We start from the raw sequence: 18,850 nt of genomic DNA, 5'->3' as shown, positions 1-18,850 counted from the left end.
ATTCAAAAGTCCCTGAGGCATCTACACAGAACTTTGGGGTCCTGGGTTTCACTTTGAAAAACCAATGATCTAGCCCAAATCCTTAATTATATAAATGGGAAAACTGTCCAGGGTCTCCACTGAGTCAGTGAGGGCGCTAGCGCTAGAACTTGACCCCGCTCCCACACTAGGCTTCTCCTGGCCCCTCCCCAACAGGCCTTGGGCCCACCAAGGGATTCTTAGACAGAGCTGCGAAAGGAGAACTGCAGGTAGATGATCAGCAGCAGGACCGTGGCCCAAAACAAGCACCAAGGGATAGAGCAGAAGTTGCAGCCTGAGCCGGCTTCGGCCTGCGGCTTGGTGGGGCTGGGCGCCCGAGAGAAGGTGTAGGTGGTCACCTCTTCCTCCAGCAGCTTCTCGCTGGGCTTCCAGTGCACGATGCCCTCCTGGCAGGCCTCGCAGAAGTCGCCGCGGTGCCGCCGGTTGTCTTGGCGGCTGGCCACGAGGATGCGGTACTGGCCGCCGCGCTCGCCGTAGCACTGCTCGCGCAGGCTGGTGATGAGGTTGTCCACCAGGCTGTCGATGTTCTCCTCCAGCATGCTCGACTCATCCAGGTGTGCGGTGCCGCACTCGTAGCACAGCTGCTTGAAGACGCGCATGCGCACCGAGCCCGCCCGCTGGGCGCGGTCCAGGTGCATGTGGAAGAGGATGACCACGTGGGGCGACTGCCAGGTGTGCCAGCACCACGAGCAGTGGAACCTGCGGGGAGGGGAACAGGAAGGAGGAGAGGACAGTGTGGAGGCAGTGACAGTAGCCCCAAGAAGGAGATGAGGAGACCTGGGGATGGGCAGAGCCTGGGGGTACAGGGGGTGAGTTGCGGGTTCCTGGGTTCATTAGCTTTCCCCGAAAGGCCGCCCAGCCTGCCCACTTTGTGAGCACACTTGGGACTAGAGGGGGCTCCTGGGATTCAACCTGGCACCCAGCAGTGCTTGGTCTCCTCGGTGCTTTCCAGAGGCCTCAGCTCCCTCCACCCCAGTGTCTTTAGGCCTTGCCCCAGGGCCTTTCTCTCTGGGCCTCATTCCTCATTTGTAAAATGCACACAGTGCACGAGATGAGTCCTTCCTGCTCAGACGTCCTGTGAGTTTGATGGCAGGAATGGCCTACACCAGATAGGAAATGCATGATGCACCTGCACATCCTTACCTGTCGACACTGATTGTGAACAGGCTAGATCCAAATCAAGAGAAAATGACACCATTATCACCTATCAGCCTCCAGCCCAGTGCCAAAGTTAATGCTTCTCAGGGCCTGGAAGTGGAGGCAGTCTGTGCCCAGGGTGACCGCCAAGGACCATTGTTTTCCAGGCCTGAATGGGGTCCACTGGGGATTACAGGTCACTGCCCAGATCTGTAGGAGCCATAAGCCCTCCCCACTAACCAAGCCTTCTGGGTCTTGGAGAAGCTCCTGGGTCCTGCCAGCAAGTGTCCAGCCCTTAGCACAGCTCTCGTCAGCTGATTTAGGAACTTTGTGTTTTCATTCTCATCCCTTCTTGTTTACTCACATCCTTTGTAGACTGTTTCCCCCTCTCAGACCAGAACGCAAAACTTGAATTGAAAAATGTAAGAACTGGAGGGACCTTAGATATCACTTAATTAATCATTTGTTTTACTTTGAGACACAGAGAATAAGAGAGCCACCCACATGCATACAGCTACTTAGAGGCAGAGCTGGTGCCACATAGATGTTTCTTGAATTGAACTTAATTGAATGGACTGAACCAGGGGAGGCAGGAAGTCCTTGCTCTGACCCCCAGGCTGCTCCATTCAGCCTCCCCATCTTGCATCCCAAAGGTAAGTCTTTACCATGTAGACACATGGACACAAGTCCTAGAAGGTCGTCTCAGATATTATTGTACATACAAATCACCTGGCGATCTTCTCAAAATGCAGATCCTGGTTCATGTCTAGAATGGAGCTTAAGATTCTGCATCTCTAACAAGTTCCAGGTGATAGTGCTGCTGCTGCTGCTGCTGCTGCTCCATGGACCACAAGGCAAGGATCTAGGATAACCCCTCATTTTGCAAGTGGAGAAAGCAAGGTCCGAGAAGGAAACTGAATTTCTCAAGGGCCATGGAGCTAATAGTAGAGGCAGTTTTAACATATCTCATGTGTTCAATATTTTAAATTAAATCAAGCTGAGGTGAGTAGATTTAAACTGAACTGTTACAGGAACAGAGCACAGACTTCTTGACCACTGTTGGACCTCAAGCCCTTCCTTCTCTCGTTTTCAACTACCTTTTAAGAAATTATTAAAATCTGAAAATATGTAAAATGTCAGAGTTTAGGACTAATAAATATATTCTACCTCCTTATTTTCCAGATGAGGAAACTGTGACTCAGAGAGGAAAAGTTACACAGGCGATCAGAGGAAGAGCTGGAAATAAACTCAGGTGTCCTAGCACCCAGGGACTCTTTCTCTGCCTCCCAGTCTACACCGGCCTAACAGTGAGACTGAAGCTAAGCATCTGGGTTCTGTGTCCCTGTCTCTCTTTGGAAAGTGTCTCAGAGCCAGAGACTCAGGCTATCTTCAGGTCTCCTACTTTCTGGTCTACTCACCTGCCTGAGGCATGCAACTCCAGGTACTGCTTCCAGCCAGGGGCCAACACATTATGCTTGAGGTTGGGGTCCATGATGAGGTCCCAGCTGTCAGCCGGCTTTGTCGCCTCCATCTTCTCATAAAAGATTTTCTTCCACTCATCTGTGGTCACACTTTTACACATGCTATCGTCAGTAGTGAGGGAGGGCAAAGTCCACTTTAACGAGAACACGGAGAGCGAGGGCAGGTGCAGGGCAGGGCAGCGCAGTCTCCACGGTCTAAAAATCCTCATCGACGGGACCAGGAGGAAGCAGGACCCAGCTCCCTCCTTTGTCCGCAGTGGAACCTGTTTCCACAGCAACCAGGCAGGGCGCCAGGAGAAGGAGCTTGGGGAGGAGGGAGTCTCTGAAGGGGTGTTTCAAGGCCCTGAACTGAGGCTGTGGAGGCTGGGTTTGTGCGTCCAAGTGATCTGAGACAGCACGGGGGGCTTGCAGTAGGCTGAGTTTCAGACCATCTCACCCTGGCCTGCAAAGGGTATGGGAAAGCAAAGACCTGGGAGCTGGCTCAGTTTCACCTTGCTGCCCCCTGGAGGCATCATCTGCATCTGGCTGCTGTGGTAACCATGATTCCTTAGGGAGCCAAGGAGAAATAAGCGATGGGGAGATGTAGACTTGTTAGTAGACGGAGCAATAATAATAAACTCTCTCTCTGAACCCTCACCCTTCTTATGACCAGCACTTTGCCATTTTCAAAACACAACTGGAAGTCTCTTAAGTCACTATTACTATTGCCACTGTACAAATAAGGAGCCTGGGACTCACCTAACTTATAGAAAGCATAGCTCATATTCTAATCCAAGCTGTTGGTCTCATACCAATTTATTAATTCATTCATTTCAAATCCATGTGCCAGGCTCTATGTTGAGTGCTTGTAACTGGATACGTACCCAATAACCATAATGCAATGGGATCCTGTTGTAATGGCCATGTACAAGAGCAGCCACCTAGGCACAAAGTAGGAGTCGTTGCATCAGCCAGGCAGGAGTAGACAAGATGATTTCCAAGTTGATTATTTAAGAGCAGAAGAGGAGCACTACCCACAGGCAAAAAAGTCTTTATTTTAGGTACCTCTTCTGCTATTTTCTAACATATTATTTTTCTTTAAAAAGGTTATATGGGTTCATCATAGAAAATTATAAACTATAGATAAAATAAAACAAAAGTAAGACTCTTCCATAATATTCCTACTTAAGATGACCACTGTTTTTTTGTTTTTTTTTTTCTCTTTTTCATGACCAGTACTCAGCCAGTGAGTGCACCGGCCATTCCTATATAGGATCCGAACCCGCGGCAGGAGCATCGCTGCGCTCCCAGCACCACACTCTCCCGAGTGCGCCACGGGCTCGGCCCAAGATGACCACTGTTAATGTTATAATGTACCCATCCTACCTGCTATTTTTCTGTACACATGTGTACGTGTATGTACATGTGTATATATGTATGTGTATATATATACACACACACATTCTATTTACCACATTGTGACATTTTTAAAATTATGAATATTTGTCTAGGTCATTAATGTTATTCCATAGTAGTATCTATGGGCTACCTATATACTGTTACATGGATGGGCATAATTTATTTAGCCAGTTCTGTATTTGGGGGCATTACAGTTTTATTTCAGTTTCTCACCATTACACTCTTGCCACCTATTTGTATAAAACTTGTTGATGAAGCTCATGGACCTGTATTCCAGGCATCAGAGACGATGCTTCCTGTAGTCAGAAAACACATCCCTCGACTATACTATTTGCAAAAGCTTGGTGTGGCTAGCAGAATCCGAGTAGGCTCTTCAAACTACAAATTATGGATAACCTGCAGATCCTGATGAAAAAGAAGGGCCTAAAAATTCAGTGTCCCATCTGATACTGGAGACCATCTTCCAAGTGCTCCTCCTGCCTCTGCATGAATGCTTGATGCCTTGTTTTGTGCTATTTTAACCTCGGTTTATTTATCTTGTCAATGGGATAATAAAGAAGCAATATCTGTAATGATTAAAAAGCAGGGGCTCTGGGGCTGGCCCATGGCTCACTTGGGAGAGTGCAGTGCTGGTAATACCAAGGCCACGGGTTCGGATCCCTATATAGGAATGGCCGGTTAGCTCACTTGGGAGAGAGTGGTGCTGACAACACCAAGTCAAGGGTTAAGATCCCCTTACAGGATATCTTTTTAAGAAAAAAAAACAGGGTCTCTGGAATCATTTTCCTGGAGTTTTTGTTTTGTTTTTTAGTTCCCTTATATCCTCATGCATAGACATTCTTTACATTCAGAGTGTATTCTGGTATTTAATTTTCATTCTGGTAAAACAAGTGTTGGTGATTTATGCAAATATATTTTTAATTTGCATAGTAACAGCAATCACCATACAACACTAGGTACCGGGCATTGTCCTAAGTAAATATTAATTTATTTCATCCTAATGACAACCTTTATAGGTAAGTAATAGCAGCAGCAGCTCTGTTTTACAGATATATAAGCTAAAGCACAGAAGTTAGGTAACTTGCTCAAGATTCAACAGTTAATAATTAGTCAAACTGAGATTTGAACCTATATGACTGTCTCCAAAGCACCAGCTTTAACCATTATGTTGCCCAGCATGGAATCTAGAACATAATATTTGTTAATTCAATGTCTGTTTCTCCATTCTCATCACTAGATATGGCCATTCCAGGCTCCCAAAATAGGAAATGTAATTTATATGCTTTCAGCAAGAGGTTCATTAGGCCCCCGGGAGAGGAACGAGTTGTATTTGGCCCACCAGGCCTGCTGTCACTACTGGGAATACTGCCTCTGTTGCCAAATTTAATGAAGCAATAGTGTCCACAGACCCCTGATGCTCAGTGGAAATATCTTAGAGCTGAAAGAAACATTCAGCTTGAAATCTTACCAAAGAAAATATAGTGCAGAAAGTCATCCTTAGGCACACCAATGCTGTGAACCCATACCTATTTGGTGCCAGGCACCCCGACTCAGTGGAAAGAGCACTGAACTGGGAGTCAGGAAGTACAAATACATATCCCAGCTCTGGCTGGCTTCATGAGCTTGGGTAAGTCTCTTACCTTCTCTTTGCCTCAGTTTGTCCATCTGTTCAGTGAAGAATTAGAGTAGATGACAACTCTAAGGTCCCCTCTGACTGTAGCCATACATGGTTTCAAAGAGCTGTGTAATTAGAATCCTAAATCCTTGGAGGGCAGGAGGTAGGATGGAGGCCTCTGGGTGGAGGAGGGAAACTCTCAGGAAGCATGCCAGGCAGTGCCTGGAGCCAGGCTCTGGCTTCTTGGGGCGTGCTCCATAGTTGAAGAGCTCTAAGGAGGTGTCACTCCACTAGATTTGTACTGGACACAGTAAGAAGGACAGAAATCGAATCTGGAGCCAATGAACATTAATACTGAGAAGGACTTTTAAGTTCTCTGGGGCCCTTCATTAAACTTTTATTCTTTCAAGTCAGTATTCTTGCCTTCGAATTAAGGCAATCAACACCCAGATAAGTAAACTAACTTAACCAGCCTCGGAGGTGTGATGGGAGCTGTCTCAGGTGGCAGCCACTGGCCAAGGTGAGAATGAAGGCTGGGGACCTTCCCTGAAAACACGTGAAGCTAAGGGGAGATTATAACAAAGAGTGTTACTCAACACCCAGAAAAAATCCTCTAGAAGAAGTACTTCGCAGTTGTCGCTACAGTAAACACTATGGTGAAAAACAAGAAGACAGAAAGTAAGAATCACCAGAGAGCTGTGTGTGTGTGTGCGCTGTGTGCGGTGTGTGTGTGCGGTGTGTGTGTGTGTGTGTGTGTGTGTGTGTGTGTGTGTGTGTGTGTGTGTGTGTGTGTGTGTGTGTAAGTAACCAGCTGATGCAATCCCCTTTGGCACAAATTAAGTTTAATTTAGAAACTGAGCTTACTCTACAGAGACCAATGTAATACATCCTTCTGAATAGCCCAGTGTTTTCTCTAATAAAAATATTTCTATCAAGGCTTTAAAAAACACTGTGGTACTGCAACTTGCTCTCTATCCAAAGAGCTCTGATGCCCTGTAACCCACAATTTAAAGACTGCCAATCTAGACATCTTTAAAGCCATTGGCCTCACCCTGGTCAATTTCTTAAAATTTGTGATTATATTGTAAATTCATAAATTGGTTTAAAACTAAATCTCCAACAACTAGGAAATAGAGTGATGAAAAGAAAAGAAAGTGCCTCTAATTTGTTTGGCTCCAAAGGAAATATTTTACAAAGCTTATTATCATATGATTGCTTATCAAACTTTTATAAAAATCAACATTTTCACTCTTGAAATGATGCATGAATGAAAAACGATTCTCAGCCAGAGAATCACTTAGTTCCCTAAGTGGCATTTAGGAAGGGAGTGATATGTTTGGGGGCTGGACCAATGACTAGAAGGTTCTACCAGCACTCAGTACCCAGGGACCAAGGATCCAAATGTACCGGACAGTTCCACGACAAAGAATCTTCCCTCCCTGAATGTCCCACCCTTGCTGAGCCTGAACAGTAAGTTCCTCCATACTCTGTTGGTTTAGTAGTATAAAGAGCCCAGGTGGTAGTCTTAACTTTCAGTTTAAAGAAACCACGGTTTTCTTCCCAGTGGAAACATTCCTTTCTTGGGAACCAGAATATCTAAATTAGCAGAGCCCAAAGTTGTGGGGACAGAAAGAAAAATAAATCACTAGTGTATCACTAAGGGTAATTTTGGGAGAGCCGTTCCCTTTTCTACTACTTAATTCTCAGAACTGGGAAAAACAGCACTGGAACTTGGTTGCTAGTTCAGAGCATACGCTACATCCTGGAGAACATCATCCCAAAACGTTTTCACCTACCTGACTCTGTAACTGAGTCTGCCAAAGACCATACCACTGTTCAGTCAGGCCAGCTGCTTCAGGATGATGGGCAATATGGTAAGGCCAATGAATTGCATGATCGTGAGCCCATTGCCAGATATTTTTCACTTTAAAATGAGTTCCCAGTCAGAAGCAATGCTATATGGAATATCACCATGGTAAATAATGTATTCTCTAAATCCACTGCTGAGTGCCCAAATGCCAACAGCAGAGGTCAACACTGAACCCTTGATCAGGGCACATTTCCATGAGGAACCAGCCAGCCATGATTACATTGGACCATTTCCATCAGAGAAGGGGCAGAGCTTTCTTTTCCCTAGAATAACCCATTATGATGGATATGGGTTATCCTTCCTTCTCCCCAATCCTTCTGCCATTTGAGAAGTTTCATAATGCCTCATTCACTACTATGGGATTCCTCCACTTGGGCCTCTCCACTTAGCTGCTCAGGCTTCCTCATGCGTGGTGGTTGGTTTCCAAGAAGCACATTCCGAAAGGAAGGAAATGGAAGCTTTCAGTCCTCTTAATAGGGTCAGAAATTCCAGAACATCACTCCTTTCATATTCTGTTTGTCAAAGCAATCACAGGGCCAGCCTGATTTGAGGGAATGGAAAATAAACTCCTCTTGATGGGGAAGTGGCATGTTCCTATCGGGAAGGAAGGAATTGGTAGCAGCCAATTCCTTCCCTACCATGGTGCCTAATCACCTTTCCTCATCCTCTGAAAAACTCAGTGCCTCGATGAAGCTATGACAAAATCTATGATGTAAGTAGAGGCTGACATTATTTTGCCAAAGAGTAAACTAAGGATCAGAGAAACAAAGCAGCCAGAGTTAGCTAACCCAGCAGCCAATCCCAAAATATGAATATAGCCAGAAAGTGTTGCTCCCTTTAGAACACAGCAAAGGAAAGCATTACAGGTACTCAGCCCACTACTACCACACACCCCTGCATGCCTAATCATGATGTATAGGAGTTGCTTCCTCTCCTTCCTCTCCTCCCCTCACTCCAGCCATTGAGCTTCTCTTTTAAGCTATTGCTTAATTTTGTAAGGCCTATGGGCCTACCATCAGCCAGAGCACTGTCAGAGATACATCCATCCATGCCTCACAGCACCATCTTTTTCAGTCACAGCCCAAAATATAAACTCCCCCAGTCTTCATGACCTTGAAATCTTAATCCATAAAACTCTGTGCTTATTTCTGAGTGTATGACCCAGTCTTTCAGAAGGCCATTTATCTGGTTAGTCTAACATATTTCCATCATACTTAATAGGTAGCTTAAATAGAAAATCAGCAAGTATTTTTCTACCAATTTATACTAAACTTAATAGTAAAAATTTTATTACTTAACAAAACAGAATAGCTAAAGTTAATCACCACATGTCACAGGTCTTATATTTTAGAACAGTTCCAATTGAATATTACCAATAAATTATCTTTAAGGTTTACAGCATCTTTTTATGTTTTATTCTGGGGTGTTTTTATTTTTAAAATACAATAAAATATATTTTCAAATTAAAAAAAAAAAAAAAAAAAAAAAAAAAAAGAAGGCCATTTATCAGTAGCTACTACCAGGGGAGTTCCATGGTCCAGGAGGTAAAAGAAGGGTGTACTTGATGAGATCGGGTGCATTCAGGGTAGTATGGCCGTAGACAAGAAGAGAGTACTGGAGAGAAATTACCAAGTCCTTAAAAACTATTTTTCCCATTTTTAGGATATTTGATCTAGAATAAAAGATAGCTTCCTTCTCTTTATTCTGAAGAAGGGGCAAGGCCCAGCAAATTACATGTGGGAAAGCAGCAATTGTACTCATTTATTCATTCAAGAAACTCTAAATTCTCAACTACTATGTGCCAGGCTCTATAGTAAGCATATGGGAGCACATAGAGATTAATTGATCTCACCTATTTCATGCCCAGTGAAATCAATCAGCAAGGTGACTCAACTAACCCAGAGCCTTTTATGGACTATGACATGACGACTGAGCCTTAAGTATTTTCCTGTTGCCTGGTAGCCACTACCATGGAAATGAATCTTCTTCAAGATCAGATTGTGCCCCCAGAGATTAACTTCCCAAGGTGGTTTTAAAAAGATACGCAGCTGTTTACCTTGAACGACAAGGTTTTCAAGGAATGTCTAGGAGGGAAAGAAAGCACAAGACATTACCAGAAAGTCTTACTGTGTCATACTTATAGAGTTCAGGACCAGGCCATGACTTCCCTTTACTTTTCCATCAAGTCTCCCATCAGTCCACTGAATGTCCACCTAGAAAGTATGTCCAGAACTTTTCCTTCTTTTTCTGGTCTAATTCCTGTCTTCTCTTTAATATCTTCTGCCCTTCTGCTTTCTCTTTAGGACCCTGCTTCAACCTTCAGAGTGTAGCATCTACAAGCAAATAAAGCTTTCTCCCACTGATACCGACCACCTCCCATTGCAGAACTGTCATTTTTTATTACACTAACAAAGTTTCTGTCCCTTCATTCTACTATATGGAAGACCCTCCACTTCCTAGGGTAATGGAACAAAGGAAAGTAGAGGATGGAGAAGAAAGGAAATTCTATCCTGACACACACTTCCCTCCCACCAAGCATGATCTTTCCAAGAAAAGCAACAAAATGAGAGAGCTTGGTTCTCTCCTTTGGAAGTGAGAAGAAACTACTCTGGACAGCAGATGTGTATTTCACAGTAGTCACAGAATAATCCTGAATCACATTTTTGTGCAATTACTTTGGCTAAGCCTCTACCACATGACCTGGAAATAACAAAGATGTACAGATCAGCGTCAAGGAGTGGGAGGAATCTTGGAAATTATCTAGTCCAACCCTGATTGGATGCACCAGTGATTCCGAGATATCTCATGTGAAGCCTTAAGTAGGTATAAGATGGTCAGCTTTTATTTGGTGCGAAGGTGGCTCTTCACTTAGAATGAAGAGACTTTACTGTCTATTTCAGACAGACCGAAAGATCCAGGTTTAGGGTCATTCCTGAAGTCCAAGGAATCACTGACTCCCACTGAGAGTTAAGTGGCCACCCAGCCTAGATGTGGACACTCTCCAGAGGTAGCAGCTCTGTCTGACCTCTCACTGTTAGAAAGCTCTTTGCTGTGCACCACCGTCTCACTCCCTGAAACCTTGAATTCATTGGGCCTTGCAATTCAGAGCACTTAACAGCGTGCTGGCCCACAGTAAGCAGGCAATTAATACTAGTGACTTTTAGAGGGGGGAAGAGGGCCTCTTTATAATTTGTAAAAGTCTGTATTGCCACAACATCACTGCTTGTTTTATTCTTTACATAAAAAAGCTTTTTACTAAGAGTATTTTATATTGAGCTGAAATACAACTTTAGGAGAGAGACAAAGTATTATTTATTTTGCTCTTTGACATAATTTTCTGTAATGGTAAAACAGTCTCTATTTGTTAATTTTAGTATTATGGAAACCTTCAAGCACGTATAAAAGTAAAACAATGAAACTCCACGTACCCATCACCTAGCTTCAATAGCTATCAGTCATCTGTCATTCTAAAGCACATTATTTAACATAATATCTGAGATTTCCTTCAAATAATATGGGTGAGGGTTTAGATGAAACTTGATTGACCATGAGTTGATAATTATTGAATCAGGGTAGTTGGTTCATTATCATTTAGAATACTATCCTCTCCACTTTTTGTATTTTGAAACTTGCCATCATAGAAAGAAAATAAATAAGCATCTTTCTTTCCTTTGCTTATTGTATTAGTCAGACTTCTCCAGAGAAACAGAACCAATAGAACAGAGAAAGATTGGTTTATTGATTTAGGAACTGGCTCCCATTGTTATTGAAACTGAGATGTCCCATGATCTGCTATCAGCAAGCTGGAGACCAGGAAAGCCGGTGTTTTGCTTTCAGTCTGAGTCCAAAAGCACCAAGCTTGAGAACCAACGTCACCAACGGTCCCAGTCTGAAGCTGGAGAAGATCCACGTCCCGGCTCAAGCAGTCAGGTGAAAGAGTGAATTCTTCCTTCCTCTGCCATTTTGTTCTTTTTAGGCCTTCAGTGGATTGAGTGATGCCCACCCACACTGAGGAAGGCGACCTACTTAGTGAATCTACAGATTCAATTGCTAATGCAGAAACCCCCTTGCAGACTCACCCAGAAATAATGTTTAACCATATAGTTAGGCACCCCGTGGCCCTTTCAAATTGACACATAAGAATAACCATCATTGTCCTTTGCTAAATTTTTGCTTTCAAAACAGTAAATCCATGCTCTTGTTCCTTGTAGCTGTGTCTAATTTAATCCTTTGTGGTCTGAATTTTTCCATGTATCTTCCTATCATTGTGATGACAACTTTATACATACAAAAACATGTTCAAACATGTTCCTCTACAGCCTCATATATACTTACCAATGAATGTCTCTATTAGAAATACACAGTGCACAAATAGTAAGTAGGTAATTGGCATAATAAGTAGATCTATTATCCAGAAGCCTTGCTTCTCAGGCCAAAAGAATTTTCAATTAAAGGAATTTGGCAATCCTGGCAAACCATAAAAATTAAAACAATTTCCTTTGTTTAACATCCGTCTGCTGAGTAACTCCTATGTGCTAGACACATATAGGCTGTGGGGACACAAAGACAACCTGTGTTTCACTCTGTTTCCTCAGACCAGTATTCAGGAAAATTTATGGTGTTGATACAAATAAAAGACCACAGAGATCCTCAGCATCTAGAATAATACCCAGCATGTAGTAGATGCTTAATAAATGTTGCTAAATGAATAACAAGTGAGTACATTGCTGGATATCATGTTCCAATGTCCAGCTTCTCAACAATGAATTAATTATTGAGAGGTAACTTCTGAACTTAACGGGGAAAAGTAGGAAGAATTTAACTTCCTATTTTCATGTCTCTAAGGCCTCGACTTTTGATTGGCTTTGGTTTGGAGGTTAATTTGGAAGTTTAAGTGTACTTGTGAGGTTGCAATATTTGACATAGGTACATGGAATTGGAGGGCCAGGTACAGCACACAAACAGGACTAAAGACAGTGAAACAACCAAGTGCCTCCTTCATTACTGGTCACATTACTTGTTAAGTCAATTGCTTTACCAAAAACTGCTCTCACTTTCTCTTGGATGCCAGGGTTGGTCTTTCAAGGCTCTAAGTTAATTCCTTTGTAGATCTAATTCAGGAGAAGATTGTTGAAGGGGCTCTCACTTGTTAGCCACTCAGAAGCCAAGAATCCTGACTCCAGATTCTCTCTTTGGTGTCCCAGAGGAGATATTTTCATCCCTGGGACCCAATTCTCAGCCTAGATTGATTCCTGTATGAATGAGAGAGAGAAATTCTGGGGAGAGAGAGCCCCCATCTGCACACTCCCCGGAGGGGGGCTCCTCCCTTCACATGGGTACAGGCTATACCTTCTTTGGGGTTAGGAGTGGAAGGATGTTTAGTGCCAGACACAGCCTGAAAGAGAAGTAAGAAAGTGAGCCCTGAGGCTAGCTAGACTGGCAGGGACTGGGAGGCTGGCCAGCAAGGCAGGTGTGAGGTCAATGTTATTGCAGGCTGCCTGGGGCACCAGGTCCAGGAGCTGCATTTCCCCTGTCAGCTCCAGGAGCTAAAGCCCTACTCAGGGAGCCCTGACAATCCCCACTTTCTTTTTTGCTTTTTTTTTTTATTTAATTTTATTTTGTCAATATACAATGTGGTTGATTATTGTGGCCCATTACTGAAACCTCCCTCCCTCCTTTCTCCCCCCCACTCCCAACAATGTCCTTTCTGTTCGCTTGTCATATCAACTTCAAGGAATTGTAATTGTTGTGTCTTCTTCCCTCCCTCCCAGTTTACTTGTGTATTTATTTATTTTTAGCTCCCACAAATAAGTGAGAACATGTGATATTTCTCTTTCTGTGCCTGACTCGTTTCACTTAATATAATTCTCTCTAGGTCCATCCATGTTGTTGCAAATGGCAGTATTTCATTCTTTTTTAAAGCTTCTGCACAGCAAAAGAAACACTTAACAGAGTTAAAAGACAACGAACAGAGTGGGAGAAAATATTAGCAAAATATACACCTGACAAAGGATTAATATCTAGAATATCCAAGGAACTGAAACAACTTTACAACAAAAAAACAAGTAACCCAATTAAAAAATGGGCAAAAGAGCTAAATAGGCATTTCTCAAAGGAAGACATATGAATGGCCAACAGACATATGAAAAAATGCTCAACATCATTCAGCATTCAGGAAATGCAAGTGAAAACCACACTGAGAAAGCATCTCACCCCAGTTAGGGAGACAGCTTTCACGCCAGGTAGAAGGCCAAGGGGCCTGAAGCCCCTTATCTGGGTAACCATGGGCAACAGGTCCAGAGGGCCCAATCAAATAAACAGTCCAACCTGGAACTGGCCAAGTCTGCACCAGAATGAACTCCTGAGTCATACTGATTCTGGTGTCGCCTTACAGGGCAGCCAGTCAAAGGCTGACTAGTCAAAGGGCTCTGGCATCCATAGCCTTTTCAGTTTAGGCAGTACTTTTGCTATTTTCTTTGGACTTTTTGCCATTGTTTGACTGAATTGCATTTCAGATATCTGTGACTTATGCTTCTGAAAGCAATTGGCATATGGTAGGACAAAGTGGTGCCCCATATCCCTGCATATATATGCAGGTCTGTCTTAGGTGTAAACATATGTAAACCCTCAGAAATGGGAGAGAGAGTATTAGCAAGACCTCTTTGGAAAGAACAAGACAGAGAGAAATGAGAGGTCTGCATCTGTCAGTATGTGACTTGCTATGTGACCCTGAGAATGGGCCTCTCGGCTTCTACACTTCTGTGTTCCTAAAATCAGTAGAATTGTACCATATGATCTCAAAGTTTCCTCTCTGCTCTAACAATTTGTGGGTCACAATTACATGAAACACCCACAGCTTTGATAAAGACAGGATCTCTCTTCAAAAACCCCCTAGAAACTCAGAACCATATATAAAGAGCTACTTTCTATTTTCCCAGTAAGGAGATGTCACTGTACTCACAATTTTTCCTTACTAAATATTTTTCAAATAAGTAAGAACTGATGGTTGTCTGGAAACCAAATGACCAAGTTATAAAATAACCACCCCCTTATGCAGACAGTTCTTGATTATATCCTTACCTGAGTTAGTGTGTCCTCCAATTTTTTTCTGATTTCAAGTAAACTCAGCAGGGTCTACAAAAGAATGACACATCAGTATGGAAATCAACCCCTGCTTTCACACATTAGGGCTGGCCCACTGGGTTAGTTGCTTAGCCTGGCACTCAAGCGCCCCATGATCTGGTCTCAACCTAACTTGCCAGACTTAGCTCCCACCACCTGACCCTTTCTCAACACACCTGACTGATGCTTTTCCTTTCCCAGAAAAGCACCTGGAATCCCATCTCTTTGTGTTTGTTCTTGCTTTCTTCCACCTGAAATGTCTTGTTGCAGTCTTCATAGAGCACCATTTTATCTAGCCAGATATGCTTCTCTCCTATCCTGGGGTAGAGAAGGAGTGGGGGGGGTCCTATGTTCTTTATAGTAGCCCACATTTTCCAAGCCATGGCATTTGTAAGGACTGCTATCATTTATTGAGCACTTACTATGTGCCAAACAGGCACCCTGCTAAGAGTTTACATCTTCTCCTCCCATCAACCCTACGAAATAGGCTTTTGTTTTCCCAACTTTCGTGAGTGACTCAAATAAGCCTTGAAATGGCTCAATAACTTGCCCTGGGTCACTTGACCAGCAAGTGATGAAAGGAGGGACAGTTTGAACCTGGACAGTTTGATGGTAGCACCCCCTTTCTTAACCACTGAGACATGTAGTGGCAGGATCAATTATCTGTCTTCCCCAACAAAAGGTAAGCTCTGTGAGGATAGGTTGCACATCTGGCTTACTCGATGATGCAATCCCAGCAACAAAGAAAGTACAGCATCAAAGAAAGTTGGCGCTAAATGAATGAATTAAAACCCTGCCTGCACTGGGAAGATTTCCCCACTGTCCCCTTTGGGAATATTCTCTCTTCTAGGCCACTAAAAACCCTTTCTGCTGCCTGCATGACACTTGCCATGTTATTCTATGCATGAGTGAGTTATGACTGTAACAACAACACTACTAGTTCACAAGCTCCTTAAGGGCAGGGGCTGCATCTGCTAGAACCACATGAGCTTAGTGCTCTTGCCTGTGAACCCAGGGTGACTCACAGGGGCTGAGGAAGGATCTGCTGGGGCCAAAGCAACATGGCTATACCCTCAGAGAGCCGCTGGTCCAATCAGAAAACTAGGTCACACACTCATAACGCCTCTCTAACCTCACGAGAGAAGCAAAGAAACACATCTGCAAACACATTTACTCTACACATGCTGAGTAACCGCCACTTAGAGACTGACTGTCAGGGGCATGATTACCTCATTCTTGCTCTGAGGTCACATGCAGTGATGTGTCCCTTGGGTAATAGTACTTGTAGACATTTCACAGATTACTGAGCTAAGTAACTCACCAAGTGGAGGGGAAACTTCTAACACATCAGAGTCTATCACTGTTGTTTCTGGGTTCCTCCTACTGGTTGTCTCAGTTTCACACCTGCTGTGCAATGATGCCACAGCTTCAGACACTCTGGTCTTACAAGAGATGAGGACTGTGGATTCTGGAATCAGCCTGTCTGCATTCAGATCCTGGCTTCAACTCTTACTGGCTGTGTGACAATTGACTAAGCGACTTGATCTCCCTAGGTCTTGATTTCCTATCTACAAAATGAACAAAATAATAGTGCCCACTTTATAAACTTGTGAGGATTAAATGAGGACGTATGTTTAGAGTCCTTAGAATAGTATTTACTGTTCTTAAAATAGTATTTAACTAATACAGTAAATGTTGAATAAATGTTAGTCATTATTATATTATTTGTGAGCTGGAATGGGCTTTGAATACCATCAAGGTCAAGTACTCATCCCAATGAAAGAATACTCTATAACCCTGTCCACATTTTCAGCTTCATGCTTGAATACCTCCTCCTAAAGAAACTTACTACTGCTGGATTCTGACAATGCATTGCCTCTCATTAAACTCTTCTTGCAATGAGGTAGGCCACCTGTTTTCCTGTTTTATCCATATAGTGACCTTGGGTTTGCCTTCTGGACCCACACTGACAAACAGTTACCCCTTCCCCAACTTCATGGCACCTCTCACATATTTAAAGGCAGCAGCTTTTATGATCTTTGGAGCTTTCCGAACATTCATTTCAAGACACGAGCCTCAGAAAATGGCTCTGTGACTAAACTTTTATTAAATACAGAATGCTAAAGTCATGGCGGAAAGGAGGAAGGATCTTCAGGGAACAGCTCTACACCTGCAGCTTCCTGCCTTCTTGGAGGCCTTAACACATGGAAATATCTCCAGGACAACACCCTGGGCTTCTCTTCCACTCCACCCTACTCTATGCTTTTCCCCAAGTCTTTAAGGACATTTACTTTAAGGAATCAGAACTTCTTTGTTCACAATGATCTGGAGCTTGGAGACCTGCACGGACATCAGAGTACTTCAAAAAGATGTCCTCTGTCTACATGCTTGCTGCCCTGCCCCTCAGCTCTACCCTTCAAAATCTGGCCCTTCCCTCAGGCCCACTTCAAAACTACCTCACTCAGGGAGTCTTCCCAGATTCTCCCCCAAAGATATCTCCCTTTTTGGTCTTTTTCTTGCTTTTTTATTATTGACATCATCTCTTTGTGTCTTGTATGAAAGCCAAATCTGTGTCTGGTTAACTCATGTCTCACTCATTGCTATGGCTGCAGGAGGAAGGAGTACTGGACGGGTGAAGATGAAATGCCCATGTTATGTCTCCCCTCTACACATTGCTCCAGACCCCACCCCACACCTCTCCTCCCTGCAGGTGCCGCCATCCCTCAGCTGGGAATACTGGCTGCTGATGGCTCACTGGATACTGCCCTTCACAACAGGCTCCCCAAGGCCCATGGCTGGCTGATTCAAGGGTCCAGAGGCCTGTCCCCTTTGCCTGACTTGGAATAACTCTGAAGGGCTATCTTGGTTCCAGAGCTCCCCACAGGATGGGCTGAGGACACAGCTGCAATCACACTGCATGCTAACTTCTTGTCTGGCCAGTATTCCTGCCGTCTTCACCTCCCTACAAGTGTAAGTCCCAAGAACACTTCTGCATACAACTCTCCATCCCAGTCTGTTTCCAGGAAACTCAACCAAAGTCACCCTTAGACTATAGAGGCATTGCCACTGCCACACCTGGTACATCTTGCTTTCCTTAACAAGCTTCAACAAGTGAACACAGAGCCAAGGGAGCACTGATGCAAGACGTAAACTCAAACCTGCAAGGGAGGGAGCCACAGGAAGAGATTTCCCCCAGGAAGCTCGGGGACTGAGAGGACCGGTAATGTCAGACCCCAACACTCCCTCCATAACATGGGATGGAGAACCAGAGGAAGATTTAAGGATGTCCACCATGACATCCTTAGCAAAAGCTACATAACTGAAAGGGATAAAGGGGAAATAGGGAAAGTAAGACACAGAGGGAAGAAGAAAGGCAGGGAGGGCAAGTGGATGGGGTGGAAAGACAAGAGAGAAGGAAAACAGTGAGGCTGAGGGTACAGACAAGGGAGGCGCAGCAAGAAAGAAACAGGGCTGGAGAGAGGAAGAAGGCAGATTCTTCACAAGCATGCTTTTGAAATCCGTCAAAACTAATTTTCAGTTTATGCTTTTTTTGTATCTTTAGAGTATTACTATGCTTTTTTTGTGGCTTAATTGTTTTTACAGATTCCATTTGGCTTGGTTTTTATTTTTACCTGACTTGATTTAGTTTGTTTTTTGTTTTCCTATTTGCCCAAATTTTAAACAGAGGCTCAGTGTTTGCCAGCAGACTGTTGGCATGGATTGCTCGCCTCACTGCCTGCCTGCCTGGGTCCCCTCATTCAAATCACACCCTGGAGAGAGTGACTGTCCTATAGACATGCATCGAGAGTGATGCACCCAGACCAAGAAGGAATCCTTTGCTTCTGCTTACCACAAAGCCAAGTATCCTGAGCTTCCTTTTCACCTATCCATTGCCCATTTCCCATGGCACCTATCCGTCTGAAATTGTTTTCTTTTTCTTCCTCCAAAATTCCACCCAGAAACCCATCCCTTGCTGGCTCTCCAGAGTACTTTCTCCCAACAAAACCTGTTAACTCACCCTTCTCCTTCCTAGATCTCTTGAGTTCTTTCCTGAGTGGCCCCAGAGCCAGTTTGACTTCTCTTTGCTCTTCTCTTGGCACCACAAAGGCATGCGGGCTGAGGGAGGCGCAGGGCAGTGCTGTCTCAAGAAACCAACCCCGACTGCACTGCCCCTGCGCTCTCGCTTCC

At 44.0% G+C, this 18,850-nt stretch overlaps 1 protein-coding gene across 1 annotated transcript; it reads right to left on the bottom strand.

Annotated features, from left to right (window-relative positions):
* Positions 1 to 218: 218 nt before the first annotated feature.
* On the bottom strand, positions 219 to 2,866 carry RTP1 (receptor transporter protein 1). Its single transcript, XM_063080640.1, has 2 exons — positions 2,595 to 2,866; positions 219 to 738 (listed from the first exon to the last, which is right to left on the bottom strand). The coding sequence occupies exons 1-2, from the start codon at positions 2,864 to 2,866 to the stop codon at positions 219 to 221; spliced, it is 792 nt and encodes a 263-aa protein (XP_062936710.1).
* Between the last annotated feature and the right edge of the window lie 15,984 nt (positions 2,867 to 18,850).

The sequence above is a fragment of the Cynocephalus volans genome, chromosome 1 (assembly GCF_027409185.1).
Source record: "Cynocephalus volans isolate mCynVol1 chromosome 1, mCynVol1.pri, whole genome shotgun sequence".
NCBI classification, from domain to species: Eukaryota; Metazoa; Chordata; class Mammalia; order Dermoptera; family Cynocephalidae; genus Cynocephalus; species Cynocephalus volans.
The sequence above is the reverse complement of the archived record's forward strand: the minus strand, read 5'-3'. Positions and strand labels throughout refer to the sequence as shown.